This window comes from Passer montanus, unplaced genomic scaffold, assembly GCF_014805655.1.
Source record: "Passer montanus isolate IOZ18808 unplaced genomic scaffold, ASM1480565v1 scaffold27, whole genome shotgun sequence".
Classification (NCBI taxonomy): domain Eukaryota; kingdom Metazoa; phylum Chordata; class Aves; order Passeriformes; family Passeridae; genus Passer; species Passer montanus.
In genome coordinates this window covers 9,315,505-9,340,387 of record NW_024367372.1, presented here as the reverse complement: position 1 = coordinate 9,340,387, position 24,883 = coordinate 9,315,505, and the positions used below count along the sequence as shown (strand labels likewise).

Genomic DNA, 24,883 nt, shown 5'->3' with positions numbered 1-24,883 from the left:
AGAACATATATGTGTGAGTTGTCACAGGCTCACAGAGGGAACAAGTGACATCATGATGCAATATTCAGGTATATCAGTGGATGATTGTTCTTCATTTAATGGCACCAACCATCTGCTAAATACTGGGCTTGAAGGAATGTGTTGCATAAGAACTGTCAATGTCACAGTAGGCGTTGTTATCCATTATGGTTTTATTAGATGTGTTTTGGTATTGCTATACTTCACTTTCCAGGCTTAGGTAGTTCATCACTTAAGGTTAAAACAAAGTTTCCACTAAAAATATGTATATAAAATGTTTCATGTTTCTATTAACTACTGATCTCAAAAAAATTCTGATAATATGATTCAGAATATGACAGATAATTTGGAAACTAGAAGACTTAATTACTGTCCCTTTTCTCCTGCTCAATATTTATTATTTCTTCCTAAAAGCTTGTATGTTTGTAAAAAAAATTTTTGAGGTTTGTTTCAGTTTTTAATGCTGCATTGGCTGTACTGAGCATATGTGTTTCAGCTAAGGAACTGACTCCTAAATGGAGGATGTACATCTGTTGTGGAAAAACATGTATTTTATACATAGCCCTTGAATGAACCAGTTTTCATGCTCATCTGTTCTTTCTAGATCTAAAACAGGCATCCTTGCACAGTCCAAATGCAAGCTGAATTCAGTGTGCATTCTGTATGGATTAAACACCAGGAATCGTGTTTGTTCCTATGTCCTCTGCACTATCCTGCACAGTCAGTGAGAGAGTTTCAGTGATAGGGATCACAGCTGGGATGATGAAGTGTGCTGTAATTCTGATCTGCTGCTTTATTTACATTGTGATATACCTTAAAGTAATTTGAAGGCAAGGGGGTGTGATGTAAGGTGCACATGAATAAAGAGCTGAATCTTTGGAGGTAAGGCTAGATTGAATTCAGGTGTGGAGGCTGTATATTGCCTGGCTGTGTGTTTGGTGGTGTGAGAAGGTTTTGATGGGGGCTGGGGAGGATAGGTGTGTCTATGTGTATATCCTGTGTAGGCACATACAAATGGACGTGAATTTTAAGGGATAAAAGTTACCCTAGCCACCGTAAAGACAGAGCTGTCTTGGTTTTGCATTCCTAGCTTGGATTTAAACAGCCTCATGTGATAACAGGATACCCTGTACCTTGTGCTGATGAAATGAATATTTAGTTCAGGCCTGATATAACCTAAGACTCATTCCAGAGAGCAGAAGAAGTTACCCAGACTCTGAAGATCTATTGATTGAACTGGATTGTACAGTTTTTGTAGTTTAAAACAAGTTCTCCATTGCTGTTTTATTGCAGGTTACTACGATAGAAATAAAAATGGGGTGAATGACATTCCATAGACTTGATCCTTAGTAGGACTATGACAAACAAATCAGGGTGAAGCTCTGTTCCCTCTATCCTGCTGTATAGTTTTCCCTGAGGGTACAGTATGAGAAATGAGATCTTTAATGCATCAGAAAGTGCAGTAATATTTCTGGAAAAGTAAAATGTCAGGAAAAGTCCTGGGAAGTGTCAGGTTGTGTTAGAGTTACACTTTTGAAATTGAACATTTTATCACAGAGTTTCTAAATTATATTGTTCAGCAAGCGAAAATAAAATGGTTTAATCTTTTCAGATTAATTACTCTTTGAATTCTATTTGGAGAACCGGTATTTGTTTAGACCCTAGTGATCTTTTCATTCGTCTTATCTCCTTCTTTATTTTATTGAAAATCTCACAACATGTTATAGAGATGAAAATATATAGGGCTGAATAATACAATCAGATATCATCCTTATGAAAATTGTGTCTTTATGATATAATTCCATGTAAAATTTTAGCCTGGGTGTAATATTATGTAAGAATACAAGATTATTTCTCAGTTTATATCCATGAAGCTAAGATTATGTTTTGTGTACATTTTTGAAGTACTTCTGAAAATGGTTTTCTTTTATTTCTGATTCTAATTATTTCAGAAATCATTGTTTTCTTTTTGTATCTGCAAATCTTGGTCCAGCATAAGTTTGAGTAGAGAATTTCCATTTTGAATGAGGGTTTTTAAGTAAAAAATCCCAGTGAAAACTGTCTGGAACAAAAAATATTGTATAACATAAAGTTCATTATTTCTTCTAATCCAAATAAGACCAATAAAGGAAAGTGCTTCTTAATAGAAGTGGATCTGAAAATTCCTGCCCCCTGCATAGTTTTAATTTTCGCCTGTCATAGAAATGACAACCATCTCCCATGCTTTGCAAAACAGCCAAACAAACCTCTGTTCACTCACGAATAAAAAAGCAACATACTTTAGAATTATTTTAAAAAATTAGAGACATGGCAGTTTTTCTTGTGAAGAACCTAGAACAGATGCAGTTATACCAGCAAAGGAATTCTTTGTCAGAATAGCATAGCACATGGAGAATATGGGTAAATTAGAATATTAAAATTACACCATTTATTTACAAGTTACAGGTTATTTAAGAGAAATAAAGGTCAGTGCTAATAGGAGAAGTCTACATTCTGTGTGTAATCATAATGTGGTACAACTTTTCATATTTCTTACCCTTGGCATGTTGTACATTTTCCACTGGCAGAGATGGATGTTCATGATTACTGAGGAAAGACTGATAACCATACCAGATGAGAATTCGGTGACAATGGGATTTGATGGATATGGAAGAATAATAATGTTCATTTTGGCAGCAATGCACTGGGATGGGAAATAAGGTGCTCCACTAAGTATGGGAAAGCTGAGAAATGGAGTTGAGTGTACACAGTAGGTGTTCCTGTGCCATTGGACCCAAGGCAACAGAGGAGCAATGTCCTCAGAAGTACATGCCTGTGTCCTGCAATTTCACTGGGTGTATTTGGGCAGAAATGGAGCAGTGAACTCTTGGAAAAAAGTTCTGGTGTGTTCTGTAGCCTGTTTTTTGGATTTACAGAGTTTACACAGTGTTCTCCAGTGTCTGATACCAATGTCTCTTGTGCCCATAGGACAACCTTCCCCAGAGAACGATAATACAATAAAAGACCTGCTGCCAGAGGATGCTGGGATTGACCACCAGACTGTGCACCAGCTGATCACAGTGCTGATGAAGTTCATGGCAAAGGACGAGAGCAGCGCGGAGTCGGACATCAGCAGCGCCAAAGCTTTCAACACGGTCAAGCGCCATCTGTACGTCCTGCTCGGCTACGATCAGCAGGAGGGATGCTTCATGATTGCACCCCAAAAAATGCGTGTTTCAACCTGCTTCAACGCCTTTATTGCTGGAATAGCACAAGTAGGTGAAGGCACTTAGTAACTTTCCTGCTATTTATTTATTGCCCGTTGTTGAAATAACGGCAGCACAGTCTTTGTAGCAAAATAATGGCTGAATGAGTTAATCCTATATTGGTGATGAAGAGACACGGGGAAGACTGATAAGTGATCAGAATCTGAATTTATTGTGCACTACCAATGCTTATATACTGTTTTAGGAAGAGTAGGAGCATTTATTACAATGATTAGGTTAAAATCACAAACTTATGCATGTTACAACATCTCTTGCTTGCAGATTTTAATGAAATTTTCTTTTTCTGGTAAACCAGTCTGATTGAATCTTCTTTTAATCCTCAAAAAAATCTTCAATTCTGTTTGCTCTTGCCAAGGCATCCTGTTACCAAATTTCTTATGCTAACCAGGTCCAAAGTCCATCATCTGTCTTGTGTCCCAATATCTCAACAATCCTACTTAAAACTTCAACACATTTTCATCTTGTGAAAGAATTTCTTTCCACTGGTAGTCTAAAGTTTCTGCATCACTGGCAAAGAGATTATAGTTTTGTATGCAGGGAGACATGCAAATACTACTACTGTTTGAAAAATAAGAGACTGCTTCGATCCTCTGCCTTCTTTCACTAGCTTTTGAATGCCTTACTTACCTCATGAAAATATCCTCCTTTCTTCTTCAGGAAGACCTGGGTGGTTTTGTTTCCCTTTGTGAGTGGTCTGTGAACTCTTCAACATTCTTCATGTTGCAGGAAGCTCAATTTTCTTCCTTACAATTCACAAGGACTTTCTGTTCTCCCTTTCCCAGGCAGTGCTATTGCCATTATGAACTTTTGCCTATATTTATGTGATGACCAAACATATCCTCGACCAAGAATATCCTTGCCTTGTGCCTTCTTTCTCCATCTTGTAAAGAGGTCCATAATTTTCTACCCCACAAGGCTTTTCTAAGGCTCAGTTAATTCCCACTGATAGAGTAGTGGGTGATACTGGGCTGAAAAATATTTTGCACTTGCAGGGTATTCCTATTTGCAGTGGAGCATCATCATCACTTCAATGCTTTCTCCTTATCACAGTCTCTTGTAAAGGATTGCCTTAGGGAACAAAGAGGGTTGTGTTTTCAGATGTCCTCTGTAACTTTCAAACATTGCTCAAAGCTATCCTTGTCTCCTCTGGATCTGCAGATCCTACCAAGATTTTCTGGTTCATGCATTGGAGCCAGTGATTTTTCAAAGTTAAATGTGATGTTGATAGTTGGATAAACTTTGACAGCTGGGGACATGTCAGGTATTCATATTTCAGAAAGTAAAATGAATGGTGTTAGTACAAACTGGGTAGCTGCAAATGCATTGGGTTCCATTGTCCCAGAGCACTATGGCTCTGTGTTAATCATCTTTCATTTGTGTAGTTTTAAATTAAAGAGTGTAAAAGTAGATTCAGACCTGTTGCTCTTGTATTGAGAGTCTGGAAGCGGCAGTTCAGATCAGGACAGCATCTTACACATTTGTTTTCCAAGTGTTTTCCAAATTTGGAAGCCCAAATTTCAGTGATTGTAATTGGACTGATTTTCAGAAGTTCTCCTTACTGCAACTGTAAATATCAGCCTCTGCCTTTCTCTTCCACCTTTAAATGTCTTGTGTGATCCAAATTCACCATTTGAGTTTAAAGCATTATAACTGAATCCTGGTTCCTCTGATGTCAAAAGGAGTTTGAGAGCTTCAGTAGTTCAGGGTTCAGCAGACATCAACTTTAATTTGTATTTTGAGAGAATTCGTTTCTTAAGCTGTAGGGCTGCTTTGTCTTTGGAATCACCTTTTCTACAAGAGAAATGCTGTTTGCAATCCGAAGATGTTTTTACAGAATGAAACTTAGTGCTGAGCTCTTAAGAGATCTATTTCAGTTGCTCTTCTTTCCCAAGCCATAAATACTTGCTTTACTCCGTCAGCTCCACGAAGGCTGGGATTAGGTTGGCTTGCTGGTTTTGATTCCGGGCTTGGTTCGAGTGGACAGTTCAATTAAAAAAACCCCAAACCCCAAATGTCTCGGTGTTTTTATTTTCCACCGTGGGCTCCGAGCGCCCGCGTTTCCCTGCAGTGGCGGGGTTCGCCCGCGCGGGGGCGCTGTTGCGCAGCGCGCGCTCCCGGCGCGGCCTTCATTCCTTTTTATCCATTTATTCCTTTTTTATTTCTTCATTCCTTATTTTCCTGCGGCAGCTTGGAGAACGGCTCTGCTCAGCGGCAGGCATGTCTGCCTTGCGGGATGCGCTCCGTTAGGCAGCGCTCTGCCTGCTTTGCCTGGATGAGCTTCTCCTCGCCGTGCTGTGTGCCTGCCGCTCCCTGAGGGACCGCGGCGTTACGGGGAAGAACCAGTCTGGTGATTGTAAATCCTGTATTCGACTGGCTCACCCCGCGTGGATAGACACGGGATTCGTCTGTTTAGCTCTACACAAGTGTTTGAGGCAGCTGCACATCAAACCGGAGAATTTTACAGGGAAAAAATTCTAGTTGGCTTGTTCAGGAGAGAACTTGAAACCATGAGTTTAGTGTTTGTAAATTAGTCTCTTCTCTTGTTCTAATAAAACCAAACCAAACCAAAAGAAGTGTATAGATAGTCTGTTTAGATGTAGAGAGCTGCTGATAAAATTCAGTAAGCCCACTGTACCACGCCCCTGCAGCTGGATCTCGGGAGCTGTGCTGGAGCTGCCTTGTCCTGCTGCTCTGCTCCTTCCCAGGTGTCGGCCAGCGCCGGGCAGCATCAGACACAAGGGCTTTGTGGAGCCTTGTTGTGATCTACTTTAGCTGCTGGTTTCAGCACGTGTGATTTCAAAAATAGCTCATGTTGGAAGACTGATAGGAGGATGGTGAAAAGTGGCATTGCAGTTTCAAGTGAAACACAGTTGTGCCAGGGTAGTGGGAATATATGGCTTCACTTCTGAATCACTCCTAGGATTCCAGCCACTGGCCCCAAATAGCATGATGCTCTTCAAAGGTCATGATGGAGGCATAGCATCCTATGCTATGACTAAAGTGATTACAGCAACCTGTCTGCAGCGACACCACTACTTAAGATTGATAAGCATTTTATTTAGAGAGAGATCATTTTCATTTGCTTTATTCTTGGATCCTTTAGGATTTGTGTGCATAAACTTCCTGCATAACATAGTAGGCACTCCATCTTTGGTGGAGAGTGAGAACCTAATGTCATTACCTGATTCCAGAACCTGGGCCTTAAAAAACCCTTATGCCCAATGTTGCAAGCCTATTGAGGAAAAAAAAAAAAAAGAAAGAAAACTGCCAGTACAATGTTAAAATGTTAATACAAAGACCCCAAATAACCAAACTACTCAACCCCCAAAACTCACAGGTGCATCCTGTTAAACATTTGATATACAGGATATGGTTTTGTGTATTGAAGCATGATCAACTAGTGCCATAATACAAGGCTATTTCAGCATAATATATTTTATGAACTTGTCAGTGTAGCTCAAAATTTAAACTGTGCTGGATGAAAGGCTTTCAGAACATGTTTTCTTTGTTTCATTCTGTCTATCTGGCTAAAATGGGAAGGTGGCAAAATGGCAGAAAGCTTCTAAGTGGTAGTGAAATTTTCTTAAAACCATTGATTTCCTTTCACTTACCTAATACGTCAACTGTATTGATGATTTTGTTTTTTAACATCAGTGGATTTGATTTTGGTGAGGTAACTCCTGTGTTCTTTTCAGGTGATGGACTATAACATCAACCTGGGAAAACACCTTCTTCCCTTGGTGGTGCAGGTGTTGAAATACTGCTCTTGTCCTCAGCTAAGGCATTACTTTCAGCAGCCTCCTCGCTGCTCCCTCTGGTCCCTCAAGCCTCACATTCGGCAGATGTGGTTAAAGGCTTTGCTTGTTATTCTGTACAAGGTGAGTGGTCCTAACAAAACACCGTCCACAGAGAAATTTACACTTCAATTTGAAATTTGTTACAGGGAACACCTAAATGTATGGAAAGCAAATGGAACTGTAAAGGACAATTTTCTTTGATATACTTATTGCATTTAAATTCAGTGTCTGAAATAGGATTTAATCTGTGCTTCTTCAGTCTTTATTGTCTTTCAGGTGTTTATCTGAAAAAGGAAAATATGGATATTAAAATAGGAAAATGATGTATGAAATTCCAGTGAGGAGTATTTTGAGTAACTTAGAATTAGTTTAAAAAAAACCTAAGTAGTGACTTTAAATGGAGGAGTGTATCAGTTTAGCAGTTTTTATTCTTCAGTTGTGTGATGCTTTTTAGGAAATGCTGTTAAAATGTAATGTGTTTATGTACTGAAATGGAGCTGCAAATACTTTTGATATGCTTATCAAATTTCCAGCAGGTCTATAGGGCATACAAGGAAGTGCCGACACTAAATGTTACTAATATGGACTTTTAATATTTTATTAAAATAATTCAGTGTACAAAGCTGACAAGAGTCCTGCTTCTCATGATATATTTGGAAATGTATAGTCAAGGGAAAGCAAAGGGCATCCAGCTGACAATATTATTGTAATTTTTCTGTTTTACTGCCTGAATGTTTATTCAAGGAGAAAAGTTAGTTTTTAAGCTGAAGTTTTTCTCTTTTGCTGAACAGTACCCCTACAGAGACTGTGAAATCAGCAAGATTGTACTGCACCTAATCCACATCACAGTCAATACCCTGAACGCTCAGTATCACAGCTGCAAGCCCCATGCAACTGCTGGTCCTTTGTATAGTGACAACAGTAACATAAGCCGGTACAGTGAAAAGGAGAAAGGTACTTTTAACACTCTGGTTTGTATGAGAGTCATTGATTTAATTCACTAAGTCTTGCAGATGTTGTAGAATGGTGAATATGGTCTGAACTTTAGAACATAATACTTGTAATTGAGTCTGAAGTGGGGCTTACCTGACCAGGATAGCCATGTGTAGCAAAAGAGGTTCTCAGCTGCCCTGTAGGCTGAGCATAGCACAGTGGTCTCACATCTCCCAGGGGACTGTATCTTGCACATAATGGTTCATTTACCATGCCTGGATAGTTCTTTCTTACAGCAGTGCTAGCTGATCCTACATCACACAAGGTGTGCAACCAGCATGACACCACATTCTGATTTAACTTTGTATAGCATGAAATAGCAGCAAATATTGATACTAAAAAGATGATGAATTCAGTCTGTAGTTTGCTTTTGTCCTTAAAGGAGCTGAAGTTGACAAGGTTAATGCAAACATGTAGGTGGATGTCTAAAGGCAAAAGAATAGTTCTCTATACTTTGTCTGATGGTGAGCTCTGTGTGTGCTTGCTACGTGTAGCAGAGGTACTGTGATGATGTGAACTGGGGTATGCATGGGGCTTCAAATGCCATGGTGTCACTGAGTGTAATTCCTTAGGTTTGTGAAGTTAGTTACATAATAAGTGTTAATGATTAACATGTCCATTTGACATTCTGTAGTCTTCTTTCAGCTATTTTGCTTTTTAGCTGCTTATTTGCTGTTTACATCTTCCTTCTCAAATAGTCTTCATAGTATGCAGAAAACTCTTCTGAAGAAAAATCCAAGAAACTCTCTTGCTTTCATTTCAGTACCTTTTCCTATTTTGCTGCTTGTTGCTTGTGAAAAGTTGCAGAGCAAAACAGGAGCACAATGTTTTGTTTAGCTGAACACCCTATTACTCTGCTCTAGCAAATTAAAGCAGTCTTAATGTGCATTTAAACTACACATTGCATAACCTCACTCAGCTGGGCATTTTGTATTGCTAGTGGAGGCTAAGAGACAACTGTGGCCTTACTATGAATTTGCCTTTGTTTTGAGACAAGTTAATGACTTAATTCATAATGACTTACTAATGCACTTATAAAGTGCATTAAATTTCTGGATTGTTTCTAAGACATTTTAAAGACAAATTGAGGTGCCCAAGTACCCAGCGTGTCCAGTATTTCTTCCCTGGGTGGCCTTGTGTCTCACTTCAGCATTGTTTCTTTATGTTTACAGTAAGGACAACAATATTTACTTGCTTTCCAAAGCTGTTGTGAAGGGCTTTGGGCTGCACAGAGGTAAAGGACCATAAATAGGCAAATTTTACTCTGTAAATACTGACTTAACAACAGGGCTTGTTCTCCTCCTTTGTGGAAGGACTGCAGAAAAAGGAGAGTGTAGAAAAGTTTTCTTTCACCTGCAAAAAGCAGCCAATACAATTCCCCAGGGACTTGGAAAGTTGAAGCCTTTCCCACCTTTTCTAAAGAGACTTGTTTAATCACTAGTCAGGTAGTATGTGTGTGTTGCTGTCATCATCAGAGGTGGTGTTTAGGCAGTAAACAGATGAGGATTTTGTTGTCAGGCAGAATTCCTATGCTAAAGATGAATTTCCCCACTATTGAACTTTTTTCCTAATTTTTCTGCCAGACTTTGTTGTGGGGATCGAGTGTACAGACTGCTGTGAAACTGATGCTAAATCTTGTGACAAGAAGCATTTGTTTGTAAGGGGAAGAAGAAGTTACATGTAGGACATGACGTTAAAAGCACTTATTAAAGCCAGCTCCTGTAGAAATTCTTACTATCAACCTTGATTGATTTTTCTGGATTCATCATTTCAGTTAGGTGTCTTGTCCCTGATGTCTTTAGGTGGCAGTTTCATAGCTTCACATGTATTAACACCTTTCCAGCAGTCTCAGAACTGAAGATATTTATGCCTCATTTAAGTCTTCAGTTTTTGTCCATTTTAGCTCTTTGACTTACTTGCCCCTCCCAGACACCAAATGCATTTCCTCTCCTCATCCTATTTTCTTGCTACAATAAACAAGGCCAACTTTGTTTTTCTTTTGAGTGCTCTGTTTTTTTTCTTATTGTCCCAGTAGTTTTTCTTATTTCCTTGGAGATGAATCACTGGACGTGGAATTACAGAATGATTCTGCATGATAGATTTATTTTTTAATTTCTGGTTTTTTTAATCGCTGTTTCATATAGATCATACAGCATTTTTATTTTTTTTTTATGGATAAATAGATTTGGATCTTTCTTTCTCTTCGCCATTTTCTTCTGGTTGGTCTTAAATCAGGGCATAATGTTTTACTATTACTACTTAGATCAGTAATTTCATAATTCATACTCTTAGCTCTTATTCTATTACTATTATCAGCTTCCCAAAATTATCCATTTCTTGCTTTTTCACTTTCTTATTTGGCTGGTTTATCCTTAACTTGTGGTTCTTTCACTAATTTCCATCTTCTTCAAGTTACCATTTCTCACTCAGCACTACAGAAGTTGTTCACTTAAGTCAGTGTCCCAGTCTAGTGTATTTCTTCCATCTAAAGAGTCTGTATTATTATCAGTAGGGAAGATAACTTAGAATGTTAAAAGCTTTGTTATGCTTTTGTTGCACTGTAACCCATTTTTCATTTCTCTCAGACCTTAACTCAAGATGTAATAAGAATGACAAAGTTAAACCTGGGATACAAATTTTTTAGCAAACTTCATTTTTCAATTCAGGTTGAATTGACTCTAGCTGAGGTTTTTTTTTTTTTACATAGACAGTTTTTCATTCAAAAAATTGCATCCTCATAAGAGTAATAATGTTTTTCTTTCTCCAGCAGAGGAAGACAGTGTTTTTGATGAATCTGATATTCATGATACACCAACTGGACCTTGCAATAAAGAGTCTCAAACTTTCTTTGCAAGACTGAAAAGAATTGGTGGCAGCAAAATGGTGAAATATCAACCAGTTGAGATGAATGCTCAGAGAAGTATGAATTGTTTTGTTGGTATAAACTTATGCAGAAATACAATTTCCTGCTCTTAGTTTCAAGCTGCCAACTTTCTTTGTAGAGTTTGTTGCATTGCCTAATTTTAATATAACTACTCTGTCTTACTCTGAAGAACACTCATTTTCCTGAATGAGTTATCTTTCAGGAATCTCAAAGTAATCTCCAGAGTAAAAATACCTAAAATCATCAGTTATTTTTAGAAACATTAAGCTCTTCTGAATTAAAAAATTAAGATTTTTAAAAAATTTTCTTCAACCATTGGGCTGAAGACTTTCTACTTAAATTATTTTTTCCCAGAAATTGATTTTCTTGATAAGGTGGGACTCTACAGTAAGCAAATCTGGTTTTGTGTCTGCAAATGTAATTGTTTTTCATTGGCAAAAAAGTAGGTTTTCAAAATCAAATTTCGAAAATTTGATTTCAAATTTAGGTGTCTGGAATCAATAGCCTGAAGAAAAGTTGAAGAGATTTTCACTACCACCCACCTGTCTGTTTTGGTTTTTTCTTTTCATTTTAGGTGTTTGCAGAGGGAGGGGAAGTGATTCTGACTAGAGTGAACACTTAAATTTCTATCACTGTTTTTTTCTGCACAGTGATTTGTATGTGGAGTATTTTGAAATATGGGGATATTAATGATTAGGAATATCCTATTTTATGTGAAAATATATAATTCATAAGAATAGCAACAGTGATAATCTTTGAAAATGTTCTCAATGAGTGTGTTCACATAGCAAAGTACCAGTGCAGTGGCAGTGTCAGCAGGTGCAGCTGTGCTCACTGCCCTCCTCCCCAGCATCAGGAGGGGGACTGGGTGCTGTGACAGCTGCTGGACCCTGCTGGGTTCTAGGATCACCAGGGAAAAATTCTGTGATCTCAGGCTTGTGCTGCAATATCCTCACTGCCAATACTACCCTTGCTTCTTGAATCAGAAGCATCCATTTTAAGCCTGTTCTGCTGCAGTAAGTAATAGGTGTACTACATGCAGCCATCCCAAGTATCTGTGGAAATTACATGCCTATGACACCTCTTTCAATGCACAAGGTTAAAGAGTCTATCTTCATGTACATTGGTCTGGGATGAACAGACTTTGGACAGCATTTAGGTAAACTCTACTACCCAAATAGCACGTTTTTGTTATTATTATTTGTTGCAAAAATCCATGTAATTTGATTCTGAGGTTAAAACAAAATGTAGGCAATTTTGACTAATACTGGGTTTGTATTTAAAATGTCAGTCATGTTGAATTGTGATATAAGGATGAAAGTATCTGCCAAAAGTCTCCAACTGAGGTAGTATTAGCTTTTTCTGTTTTGATCAGGTGAAATAGAGCTGGCTGAATATAGAGAGACGGGGGCCTTACAAGACAGTATTCTACGCTGTGTGAGAGAAGAAAGCATTCAGAAAAAAAAACTGCGCTCTCTAAAACAAAAATCTCTTGATATAGGGAACGCAGACTCCCTGCTGTTCTCGTTAGACGAACACCGCAGGAAGTCCTGCATAGACCGCTGTGACCTAGAAAAGCCTCCTGTCCCTGCTGCTCACGCCACGCACAGGCACAGCGACTATGGACGGTCTCGGCAGAATTCTTCCACCAAAGCTGAAAATATAGACACACAGGAAAGTCTGCCTCACACAGAGAGTTTCCAGGAAACCAAAAGACCTGTCATACCAGAGGTTAGGCTAAATTGCATGGAAACCTATGAAGTGAAAGTGGACTCCCCAGTTAAAACTGCTGATCCCAAGGAGGATTTAGATCTGATAGATTTGTCCTCCGATTCGACATCGGGTCCTGAAAAACATTCAGTGCTCTCCACTTCAGACAGTGACTCTTTAGTCTTTGAACCACTTCCTCCCCTTAGAATAGTGGAAAGTGATGAAGAAGAAGAAACAACAAACCCACTGAATGATGAGGTCTCTGGCAAAACTGCAGTTTCATCTCCTTCAACTCCTATCAATGTGTCTGCGCTCAGCCTCAGCACGACTCCGCTGGTGCAGTTCAGCATTGAAGATTGCTCCAAAGACTTCAGTTCTAAGGATACAAGCAACAGTACTTCAGCAGGAATAGAGGAGGTCATTTTCATTTCTCCCAAAGATCAGAAGGACTCTTCAGAGTTAGTTAAGCCAGAAGCATTTCAGGACATGTCCTCTGGAAACTCACTAACTCTGAAACAGAAAAGGGACCTGCTGCAGAAATCATCTGCCCTTCCAGAAATGTCCCTTGATGACAACTCTGAGCTCAGTGTGGAGGAAATTAAACCTAGTGGAACAATTCCAAGCCCAAATGTAAAGACAGTCCTTATTAAAGTCCCTGAAGATTCTGAAAAGCAAACAGAAAGTGATAAACTTGATACCAATACAGAGTCTGACACTGAACAAAACACAGAGCAGAAACAAGAAGGGGAGACCGAGGAGTCAGAATTTAAGATTCAGATTGTTCCTCGCCAGAGGAAACAGAGGAAGATTGCTGTGAGTGCTATTCAGAGAGAATACCTGGACATTTCCTTTAACATCCTTGACAAGCTGGGAGAGCAGAAGGAGGCAGGTGAGCTCACTCACCGGTCAAAAGGTTTATTTTTGTTGAAGGTTTTAGTAACAGACCTGTGTAAGGAGATGTGTGTATTTATTGGGAGATGTGGGTATTTATAGCATCTGATGTGCTACCTGAGTGCTTTCAGGTGTTTGTTTCTCACAAGGAATGTGCTAACCATTCAGGTGTGCAGAGTGTATAAAGGTCCCATTTGAAAAGGAAGTGGAGTTCTGTGACAAAAATACTCATTCTGATATCCAAGTAAGGGAATGAGACTCCCTGTCCTCTTTATGCTGGGAGTCAGAAAAATGGTCATACTTCCATGCCTTTTATCCTTCTTATCTAGTCCACGCTAGATGGTTTGCTTTTGGTGTAGTGATTTTTGGCCCTTATTTCTTTTCCAGCATAAGGCAGTGGAAAGCAGAATGGATCACAAAGTGTAAGGCTAAGCATTAGACATAGACGTACACATATATTTTATTTTTATACACTAAAACCTGTTTGTAGCCTTCTTTGTACTGGGTATCCACAAAGTTTTCTTGGTCTGTGCTTGTTAAAGATTTAAAATTCAAAGATGGGCAATCCGCTACATACCTAAGTGTTTTTTCAGGTGACTTCAATGCAAAGTTTTATTACTAAGTTTTTTCTAGTGGAGAGAAAGTGAGCTTTAGCTTTTTTTCTGATTCCAAGTAGATTTATCAAACAGCTTGAAAAATAGTATGCTGCTGCCTTCTTAATTTCTTGGCTATTTTTTCCCTAGGATTTTTCAGTTACTAGAATTTCACCATGTTTTTTAACATATTAATGAAAAAGTACAGAATCCTTCAGGCCACAGTTCCTTGTTACTGTTGAAGTGAGCAGGAATATCTATGCATTCCAGACCTCACTTTTTTCTTCAGTGCTTCAGAGGGAACCACAGTATAAATTCTTCTTAGGATATTCCACTTTTACAAGGTGAAATTGTTCTATGTAATCATAGTTACACTGTTCCCTTTATGTTTCAGGCCTGTCATCCCATTTATGGTTCTAATAAGCTGAAGAACTACTGGAGCTTTATAAAAATTAAAGAGAGCTGAGTGTTTTTGAGCCTTTCATGTAGAGAAGCGTGGCCTTGAAAGAATTGTACAATTAGACTCAGTGCTTTTTTTGACCATTAAAAAGGGCCAGTTTTCTTGCAGTAATGAACACTCTCACCCTTGACACTGCTTGGAAGGACTGTTCCAGTTCTGAAACACCACGTGGAACCTTTTTAATGCAGAATTTTGAACTGTGAACCTTCAGGAGCAAATGTTAGGTCAACAGCCTCTTGAATGAAAACTGGTGGCATGTTGGAGTTAAGGCTTTTAAAAGATGCTAAGCTGTCACTTAAACTAGCTTTGTCTCAGTGGTCTCTCTCTGATTTCCATGTTGGTGGTTCCAGTAATCACTTGAGTGGGATCAATATCAAACTCTATGTGCATTTATTAGTTGTGAGCTCTAAAGACCATAAACAGAAGTCTCCTTTAAAAAGTGATTTTAAGAAATAGGTCCCTGTGCCCCTATAAAAATTCTTATGACACACACACTGAATCCTTTTAAAACTGCTGGGAATGCCAGATGGTGAATGGATGACTGAAATGATGTGAAAATGACATCTGGGGAGAAGGAAGATTAAAAACTTTGTTGATTTTAAATGCTGAGAGTTTAAGCACAATTTTCACGTGCAGATTCTGCTGCCAAAGGACTTTCAACACTGGAAATGCCAAGAGAGTCATCATCTGCACCAACTCTTGAAGCAGGTGTTCCAGAGACAAGTAGTCACTCTTCCATATCAAGTAAGTTTACCTCTGGATTGAGGATTAAAATCAAAGTTATGCATCAGATGCACAGCATGTGTGGTAAATTCCTTCCTCTGAGTTCCCTTAATTCTTCAAAATACAGCTGTTTTGGATATCATTAGAACTGTTAAATCTTTGATGGTCAGCAGCATTTTAACAGTAGCTAAAGATTTTCTCTTGGGACATGGCAAGTTTGACAAATGTGGTTTTCTTGAATTAAAGTAGGTTGCAGCTAAAAGCAGTAATTCACTAAAGCTGAATGTTTATTTTCCCCCGTGAGAAAGCATTGTCAACTGTCAGTGCACAGAAGCAGATGATGAGAGTTCACAGGGTTGTTACTATGGCCTTTGATACATTTTTTGCTGTACCTTAGGAAAAAAAGTCTCGCAATTTTTGTAAATTGAATGCCTTGAATGCCACTTCCTCAGCTGTTTGCTGAAATGTGGTAACTCTTTGTCTGGGACTCCCATAACCATTTCAATTGAAAGTGAACTCTTGTTTGAAGTAGACATGACAGATGGCTTAACAGAGCACATGAAGATAAGATGTTAAGGTGTAGGTACCTTGGAACACTTAACAAAATTCAGAATGGTGTGTCCATCTAGGTGACACATCTGAAGGCCAGTGGGGCAGAACTGGCAGAACTGTGTAAAAAAGTAAAAAAGAGCTAGTAAAAAAGGGAGAGGAAATAACTTCCTCTGATACCAATGAACTGCTAGGTCAGCTCAGCTGTCTTGCTGAACTTCACTTTCAGATTGCTGTAGCAATATTAAATTTTAGTTTTGGAAATTCATTGTCTGCTGATTTGATTGGAAGGGGTGTCTGGCTTGTTAAAGGAAGAATGTTATTTTAGACATGCTAGTTGAGTACCTCTCCAGTTTTCCCACTAACATCTCAGGTCATGTACATCACATGGAGTACATTTGTTGGCCACCTAATGGTACAGATGTCACTTAAGTAAAGCAGTTGAAGAGGGTCCAGTTAAGACTTCTCTCTCTTGCTTTTATCCCAGTGCCAGTGGTTCCTGTAAATTCCAACACAGGAAACTGGGAATAGTATCTATATGATGTTGAGCCTGCATTCTATGCAAATATTTCTTTCCTCTTTCTGGAAACTTGCCTCAGTTTCCAATTGCAGAAAGGGATATGAATTCTTCCATTGTGTCTCTTGTACATTTAGACTGAAATGATTTTAATCTTCTACTATGTATCTTTGCAGTGCTTTGCATAGTAGGCCCTGGTCAGGCCTGTGAGCACAAGGCACTTCTGTAACACAAATAGGTAATATAACTTGTACAGCCAGTGTCTGGCCATCATTGTCTGCAGTGGGAGGATCTGGCCTTTGGACTTCTCTCTTTGAGTAGAGAATTCTACAGGATTGACCAGATCAGTAGATGACAAAAGAAAAATGTTGCCAGTCACTGTATGAAGGTTACTGATCTTTTAATGTGCTTGTTAGATTTCTTGCAGAAAACCTGATAGAGGAAAACTTCCCCGCTGTCATCCAAGCCCCAGGCAGCCGCTTGCTCTCACTCCCACCAGCAGGACAGGGGAGAGAAGGGGAAGGGTAAAACCTGGAATACTCATGGGTTGAGGGAGTTTAATAGGGAAAGCAAAACCTGTACATGCAAACAGAGCAAAATAAGGACTTAATTCACTGCCTCCCATGGGCAGGCAGGTGTTCAGCCATCCTCACAAGAGCAGATCCCCATCACAAATAATGGTGACTTGAGAAGATGAAATCTGTCATTCCAAATGTGTCCCCCCTTCCTCCTTCTTTCACCCACTCTATATACTGAACAGGATGCCATATGGTCTGGAATATCCCTTTGCTTTGGTCAGTTTGGGTCACTTGTCCCTGGCTGTGTCTCCTCCCAGCCTTCCATGCACCTTTAGTGTGGCAGCATGGAAAGCAGAAAAGGCCTTGGCTCTGTAAGTCGTGCTCAGCAATAACAAAAACATCTCTTTATTATCAACCCAGTCTTCAGGATTGTCAACAAATCCAAACCACAGCCCCATACCAGCCACAGTGTCGAAAATTAACTCTACCCCAGCTGAAACCAGCACAGCTCCCTTAGCCACTAGTCAGTCACAGGCATGAAAAGTCACAAGCTGGTCCACAGCAATCATCCTAGATCCAGCACTGTTCAAAGGCTGGCAACTCTGACATTTTTGGGGTTTAGATTTTTTTTTTTTGGTAGCTGTCTGGTGGTTTGGTTTTTGGTGGGTTTTTTTTGTGGGGGTTTTTTTTTTTTTTGTTGGTGTTTTTTTTTTTTGGGTTTTTTTTTTCCCCTTATTATTTGAAGTCATTGCTGTCATTGAGAAATCAGGTAAATAGTCCTGGAAATCCAAACCTGCTCATCAATAGCCTGGTTATGTAATATATTCATGAAAAATTTTTAATTGCAATTGCAAAAAGCTGCTAGAGAAAATTCAAAGAGATAATTTTCTCTACTTTGACAGTCATCTGCACTCCAAGCAGTCTTGTCAGTTCTAACATTAATTGCTGTTCTTTTATCAGGAAATTCTATGCTTGATAAAGTGATAATGCATCTATTTAAAATCATTGCCCTAGAAATGATGGAAATGCTATTTTTCTCTTAATTTGCTGTGAAAAGCAGCTGCAATATAACTTTTAGAAGTGAATGGTCTCTTGGTGTGGTTCAATTCTAGTGGTTCAGTTATACCAGGGCTGCTTTGTAGAAATGCTGTACTTGGGCCAAAAAATGGAGTTTAAATGCACTTCAGGAGGATATAACTGGAAAGGACGTAATGAGTAAAAACTTAAATATTTCATCTAATAAGATCATTTTGGTGCAGATTTTCTTTGAAGTATTCGTTTTGGTTGTTGTTACTCAAGGCCTGTATTTGTTTTGTTTTGTTTTTGAAAGAGTAGTCTGCTTACTCTGATTTTAAACTCTTTGACAGAAAATGAGTAGAGCAAGTTCAGGAGAAGGCACTCAACCCTTCTTGACTTTCTGAAAGTTGCAGTTTATCCCTTATCTGTACTTCTTTATCACGGTTAATAATGTGAAATGCTGTGTCTAATTTCACAGCTTAGATGGTTACTGTTCAGAATTTTAGAATGGAACTATGGGATAATTAGTTGTCTTTTTTAATGATGTTGAATGTAGTTGAACAGATGAAAATGATCATTCAGAGAAGATTTTACTTTGTTGCCCTTGCTGTAAGGGCCTGTTGAGGAAAAACTTAACGCTATTAAGGCAACATTTTAAAAGCTTTCCTGGATGTTTGTGTCAGTAGTTTCACAGGCCTTGTTCAAGCAGGGCCTTAAAACTCTGTCTTCATACAGTGAACAATGATTTTAGTTTCAGTGGTGGAAATATACTGCTCAGGCTCAATTGTCCAAGTGAATCTGTTATTCTTGTTCAATTTGAATTTTTTTTTATGACAGGAGGAAAAAAATGAGAAAGTCAGGAGCTATGTATGATCTCTTTCTTCCTCAGTGTAGTTAGAGAAAATATGTAGAGTCATTTAAGTTGGAAATGAGCTTTACTATCCTAGAGTCCAACCTAACACTGCCAGTCCATCACTAAGTCACGTTCCTAAGAACCAGGTTGATATGAACCAAAAGTCTTAAGTCTCCCTTATGGTTTTAGAGCATTATCCAGTGACACATATCTCATAAATCAATATTTTTAATGAAGTAAATTGTTTGTGGTATTTTTGGGGTCCCCAACGATGGTAAGGAAAATGAAGGAATCTGACTCCACGTTCTTAGAAGGCTAATTTATTATTTTATATGATATTATATTAAAGAATTCTATACTAAAACCATACGAAACTATAGAGAAAGGATACAGACAGAAGGCTAAAAGATAATAATGAAAAACTTGTGATTCTCTCCAGAGCCCTGACACAGCCTGACCTTGATTGGTCATTAAGTCAAAACAATTCACATGAAACCAATCAAACATGCACCTGTTGGTAAACAATGTCCAAACCACATGCCAAAGCAGCAAAACACAGGAGAAGCAAATCAGATAATTATTGTTTTCATTTTTCTCTGAGGCTTCTCAGTTTCCCAGGAAATGAATCCTGGGCAAAGAGATTTTTCCAGAAAATATGAGATGGATGAATAAAAATTGAATGTTTGTTTGTTGATAGTTCTCTATAAGAAAAATGGCAATGAAGTTACAGAAGGGTCTCATCTTCAAGGGCTGCTGGCTTCACACATCAGCAGAACGTGCAGGTGGTCTGCCTGAGGGCTGGGTGTGTAGGAGGCAAGTTCAGCTGTGCCTCCCATGAAGGATGCTGCTGGTACATAGTGTCAGTGAATTTGTTTTCCTAGGGTCAGCACGGACACAGCATTCCTCCATGCTTTGCTGGGAGGAGAGTTTCCTTCCTTGGTACAATGTATGTGAGTGAGATTCGAGTGTACATTTATTGCCTCTCAGCATGGGGTAGTATCTTAGCTCTTCCCAGATACCAAGTAATTTGATTAGCTTTCATAATATTTGGAGGCAAAAATGCACTGACAGTTGACACAGTGAACCCAAATCTCTTCTGACTGATGGCTTTGGGCCCAGAATTGTACCCTGTGTAACTGTGTGAAAGGTGCATATTGAATTGAGCATGATCCTTAGAGCCAGCCATCATTGTCATTCAGTGTTTATATCATGCTGGCTTGTAAGATCAGGAAATGAGTGTAGTTCTAAATGTTGTCTGAGCTCCTGAAATCCTTTTGCATTTCTGACTTGCAGCTCAGTTCAGACAAATGAAAAGAGGCTCTTTGGGAGCTCTGACAATGAACCAGCTAATGAAGAGGCAGCTGGAACACCAGTCTAGTGCTCCCCACAATATCAGCACTTGGGATACTGGTGAGCTGCATTTATTGTTCTTTATTTCTGTTTCCTAAACCAATTACTGTGTAACAATCCACTTTTAAAAAAGGGAGTATTTCTATTCTACCATGGCAGATAAGTGATCAGTGTCAAGTCTAAAGTGAATCTTTATAGATGGTACAAGATTATCACCTAGCAAGAGTTGGAATAGTTACATATTTGGAAGGTACCATTTGGTACAGTGTTGTCCCTTTAATTGTGCATATTATTCAGATTCTTTCCTGGTTTCATTGAAAGAAATGGAATAATCACAGTTGAATTCATTAGGTATAGGATTTCATCCCTGGTGCATGGAATAATTTATTTTGCATGGAATCATTTATTCGTATGTATGTTTACAATGGTGTTGTTACACCACAGAGTTGTGCCTTCTACCAGGCAGTTCTGTTTCTCCTTAAAGAAGTTTTTACCAACTCATACTGGACACCTGAAGTTTCTGTTTATTCACTGCTTTTTCTCCTTTTAAGATGAATGCAAAGCAATGAAAACTGAATTAAGCACATAATTTATCCACTATTCATTTCATTTGTTTTTTGTTTTCTTCTGAGCAGATGTCACTAAACAATAAATTCATTCTGGTTTATCAAAAATGCTAGATATTTTAGTGCCCATTTTGATGTTAGTGACATTAAAAATTGTGCTTCTCAGGAATTTATCAGCAGATGCAGATGCATCTAGAGAAAGGAATGCTTAAAATACTCTATGGAACTTAGCATGCTGAATGAATGTGTTACCATCAGCCCTGGACAGCTGAGTTCAAATTTTTGGTTAATTTAGTCTTCAGCATCAAGTTCCATCAAACTAAGCTGTGTCGCTGAAGAGTGGCTAAAGATATGGTGCATAGTTCAGGATTATCCTTTCTATTCCAGTCTGCTGAATAGCATGCTCAGCATGAGACCCTTCAGTTATAAAGGTCAGAATTTCCCAGTGGTAACAATGGGGGTTTTATTCTAAGAACAGGTAAGTTTATTTTATTGTAGAGACTTAGCTGGATCTCCTAGTCGCTCCAGCAGGGTTTCAGAGATTTCAAAGTTACTGCCTTTGTTCTGCAAGGAGTACTTAGCCTGTACTCAAAATGAACAGGTCAATACTCAAAACTGTTTAGAATCTCTGTCTAGTTAATCCTGTTCCAAATCTGGTAGCTTTCTTCACAACAGCTATGACTTTTCCCTCCAATATTCAATTCAGCTAAAAGCCTTCAAGCATGGAGTGGCAAAATGAAATGTTCCTTTCTGGAAAGCTTTGCATCTCTCAGTCTCTTGTTCAACCACTAGCTTCAAAGTAAAGTTTTTATTTGGACAGGATTTTTTGTTGGTTTGTTTGGTTGGTTTTTTTTAGGACAAATGCTCAGTGTGATTGTTTCTCATTTCAATGTCACCCCACAATTTTAAGACTCATTATACTCATGTGTACCAACTAGGAAGTAGTCTTATCCCACATAAATATACATGTTTTTTAATAAAGCACACATGCTTTATTAATTTATTTCTTTATTACCTAGGTAGGTATCATGTGTCTCTTCCATTCTTATTTTATTATTTTTTCTCTTTTCCCAAGCTTGCCATCTGTAAAAAAAAAGAAAATTTTGTGCCTGACTTCTGTCAGTACAAAGTGTATTGTGTATTGGTATTTTAAACTCTTGTTTCTTTCTCTTTTTGTGGCTCATATATTCCATATTTTGTAGAATCTTTATGGCTAGCACTTCCTTTCCTGTTTAATGGCTGTTGTCTAAAATGTCTTCCTTACTATTAGGTTATCTGTGTCCTTTTTCCTGAATGGACTTATTGGATTTTTCTTCATCTTTCTTCCCCCTTCCTTTCTATGCTTAAAAAATGAACTCTTTTTTTTTCTTCCTTTTTTTTCTTTTTTTTTTTTCCCCTATAGCAGTTGTATTTGTGTTTCTCTTGTTTTAACTGTTTAAGACTTGTGGTGCAGTTGCCTGGTGACAGGTGCTGGATTTCTGGTTCTGGAGACTGAAGTTCTTTCTTTATTCACAGAGCAGATACAGCATGGAAAGAGGCTGTGCAATGTCCCTGTTTGCCTAAACCCAGATTTGGAGGGACCACCACTGAGAATCAGAGGTTAGTTCAGTATCTGTTTCACTTGGTCCTCTGCCAAGACTGCCAGGAATATTTCATGGTTAATACAAAATGGTGCTGAATTTTGTGTTCTGTTCAGTTGTTAAAACTCTCAGCTGTCCTGCAGAAAGTATGCAGAGAGTGGCTGAATCTCATTTCTGTATAAACTCTTCTCCCTCACAGCTGAAATACTCCCAGACTCTCTTACAGCCCTGCAATTGGGCAGTGACCTACTTCCTTTCCCACATCATGTTTTCTTCCTACTGTTCACTGCACAAGAGAGGACATTTTTGAGTAGTTAAGTCTTATTCCAACACTGTAACATGCATTATGACTGCTTTTAGCATTTGTGTTCTGCAGTGGAACTTACATCTGGAGAATGTGACAGTGACACTTCAAAAGTCATGGCAGATGGATCTTTATGCATCTGAGAGGGGAAGAAAAACCTGGATACAAAATCTATACCTATCCCCTGCATTCTGGATGTTGCTCTACATTACTGGAGTATTCTAGCCTTCCTGAAGTGTCTGCTCATATCCAATAGAACCTTAGGGAGCAATTATAAAGTTCTGAACTATGGATGTGAAATAAATGTTTCTTTCATGCTTCATTAAATGGTTGTTTAAAACCTGCCTTATTCTCATTTCACTCCACTTGTGCTGAGTTCAGAAATTGTGGGAGCTTAACTTATTTTGCCTGACAGCTGTTGTTAAATTTGCTTTTCCTGCAGCAACCAGGATTTTGTTATAATAAATTCCATCTAAATCTTGCATAGAGAAGCTTCCTCCTTTTTCCAAAGTTGAATATTACCAGAGCAGGCTAATGCTGACATTAAATCTGAATCTACAGATTGAAGCAACCAGAAAGAAAATTGGTAATGGATTACTTAAACTGTAATTTGGGAAAGCAGAACTTGGAGAAGTCAAGAGTTTGGATCTCCCATAATACATAACTTTTCATAATAAAATAAGCATCTATCAGAAATTAGGTGCACAAAAAGTGCCAAGGGCAAAGGGAGCCCCATATGTTGACATGATCACAGTGGCTGTGCTCTCAGCTGGAAAACTCAGCTTTGAAGAATAAATATACTTTTGAAGATTTCAGTGGAAAGCATTTCTAATGCTCAACCCTCCAATGTTCTCAATTCCTTATGAATTATTTATTTTCTCTGTCCTTTCCTGGTTTATCTCCTGTGGCTCTGCTAGGATAGTATGAATAAGCTGATGACCTGGTGTTGAGACATGTGAACTTAATTTCTTCTTCATATAACTGAGAACTATGGGAAGTTAATTCCAGAATGTATGGGGGAAAATCTTCTGATGTCTAGTCTCGTAGCAACTGTAGAATCATCTTCTCTATCTAGTAGATAACAATTGCATCCAATTTCCTGGGATTTTTGGTTTATGTTACTTTTTTCCCCAAGGATTTATCCATTTTTAATTGCCAGTTGGAATAATCTGGCAGAAGCAAGGAATGTGCTTATATGTCTTTTTATAGGCACAATTTATTTCTTATTTCTAGGTATAGTAAAGCCATTATAGCTATTCTTTAAAAGTCTGCTCATCAAACATTTTGGATTTCTGTTTGATGATTCTTTCAATTTTCTAATTCTTCTCCTGATTGCCTTAAGGTGCTACAAAATCTAGTTTGCTGTCAGCACCCAGTATAGTCAGTATGTTTGTACCTGCACCAGAAGAATTTGCTGATGACCAGCCCATTCTGATGACTGACAAGTAAGTGGGTTTTTTTCCCTCCTTTCAAAGAACTAGCTGATCTTCAAATATGTCAAGTGAAGTATAGATATAATTGATGCAAATAAAGAATCCATTCTGTCACTTATCTCTGTGCTAAGTTTCTTTTTACCCCAAGGTAAACATTTTCTAAACACTGCTAGCATGATGTGTTTTCAGTTCAGTAGGACCTGGATGATTGTGCACAGGTGAAATGATGACTCAGGCTATAGTGTGTCCACAAAGGGCAGGGGAAGCACTTTCCATCTTACTTTAAATCAAGGGTTCCTTGTGATCCATCAGAAACCTCTTTTGTCTGAGGGGGAAAAAAAAAGAAAGTTCCATTAAAAAAATTCCTTTGGGTTTCTGTTGAAATCAGTAGCTGTTGATGTGTCATCATATTTATTCTACATAGCATTTTTAATGCTGATACTCACTGATCCTCAAAGCTTTTGCAAACCTCTATTGTTTGGTTAAAATGCCTGTAAAGGGAATGTTAAACAGAAGTGTACTCATTTAATAGAGAAGTAAAGCAATCAGCAGGGAGCCATGCATTGATTTGTTCAAAACTTGGGAAGAGAAACCACAAGTTCCTGTGTGTGCTCAGTCTGGTGGACAGACAGACACGCAAGGGTGATCACTGGAGAAAGACAGGGCCATTGTGCAGGCTGTGACTGCTAGTGGACCTTATTGTGTGACAAAGTGAAGCATCCCAAAGTTAGTCTGGTCTGTGGCACTTCCCTTGGCCATTTCACCAAAGCTCAAGCACTACCTATTGACATACAGACCAGCTGAGCTTGACTTCCGTGACTTTGTTGCCATATTTCCTTTATGTTCAGTAAAAAAAAGGCA

The 24,883-nt window shown here is 38.6% G+C and overlaps 1 protein-coding gene across 12 annotated transcripts in view; it reads left to right on the top strand.

Annotated features, from left to right (window-relative positions):
* The window catches only part of UNC79 (unc-79 homolog, NALCN channel complex subunit), a 107,177-nt gene that overhangs the window by 45,930 nt on the left and 36,364 nt on the right, over positions 1-24,883 (top strand). For 8 of the 12 annotated variants that reach the window (XR_005627844.1, XM_039712761.1, XM_039712758.1 and 5 more), the window contains 9 exons: positions 2,986-3,272; positions 6,980-7,162; positions 7,873-8,035; positions 10,842-10,994; positions 12,334-13,557; positions 15,249-15,356; positions 20,083-20,199; positions 22,221-22,304; positions 23,932-24,034. Coding sequence is in view for 11 of the 12 variants with exons in the window: in XM_039712761.1 (XP_039568695.1) it covers positions 2,986-3,272; positions 6,980-7,162; positions 7,873-8,035; positions 10,842-10,994; positions 12,334-13,557; positions 15,249-15,356; positions 20,083-20,199; positions 22,221-22,304; positions 23,932-24,034 (2,422 nt within the window). In the remaining variant the exon portion in view is untranslated. The remainder of the gene's footprint in view (positions 1-2,985; positions 3,273-6,979; positions 7,163-7,872; positions 8,036-10,841; positions 10,995-12,333; positions 13,558-15,248; positions 15,357-20,082; positions 20,200-22,220; positions 22,305-23,931; positions 24,035-24,883) is intronic. The other 4 variants (XM_039712766.1, XM_039712757.1, XM_039712759.1 and 1 more) reach the window with 3 other exon arrangements.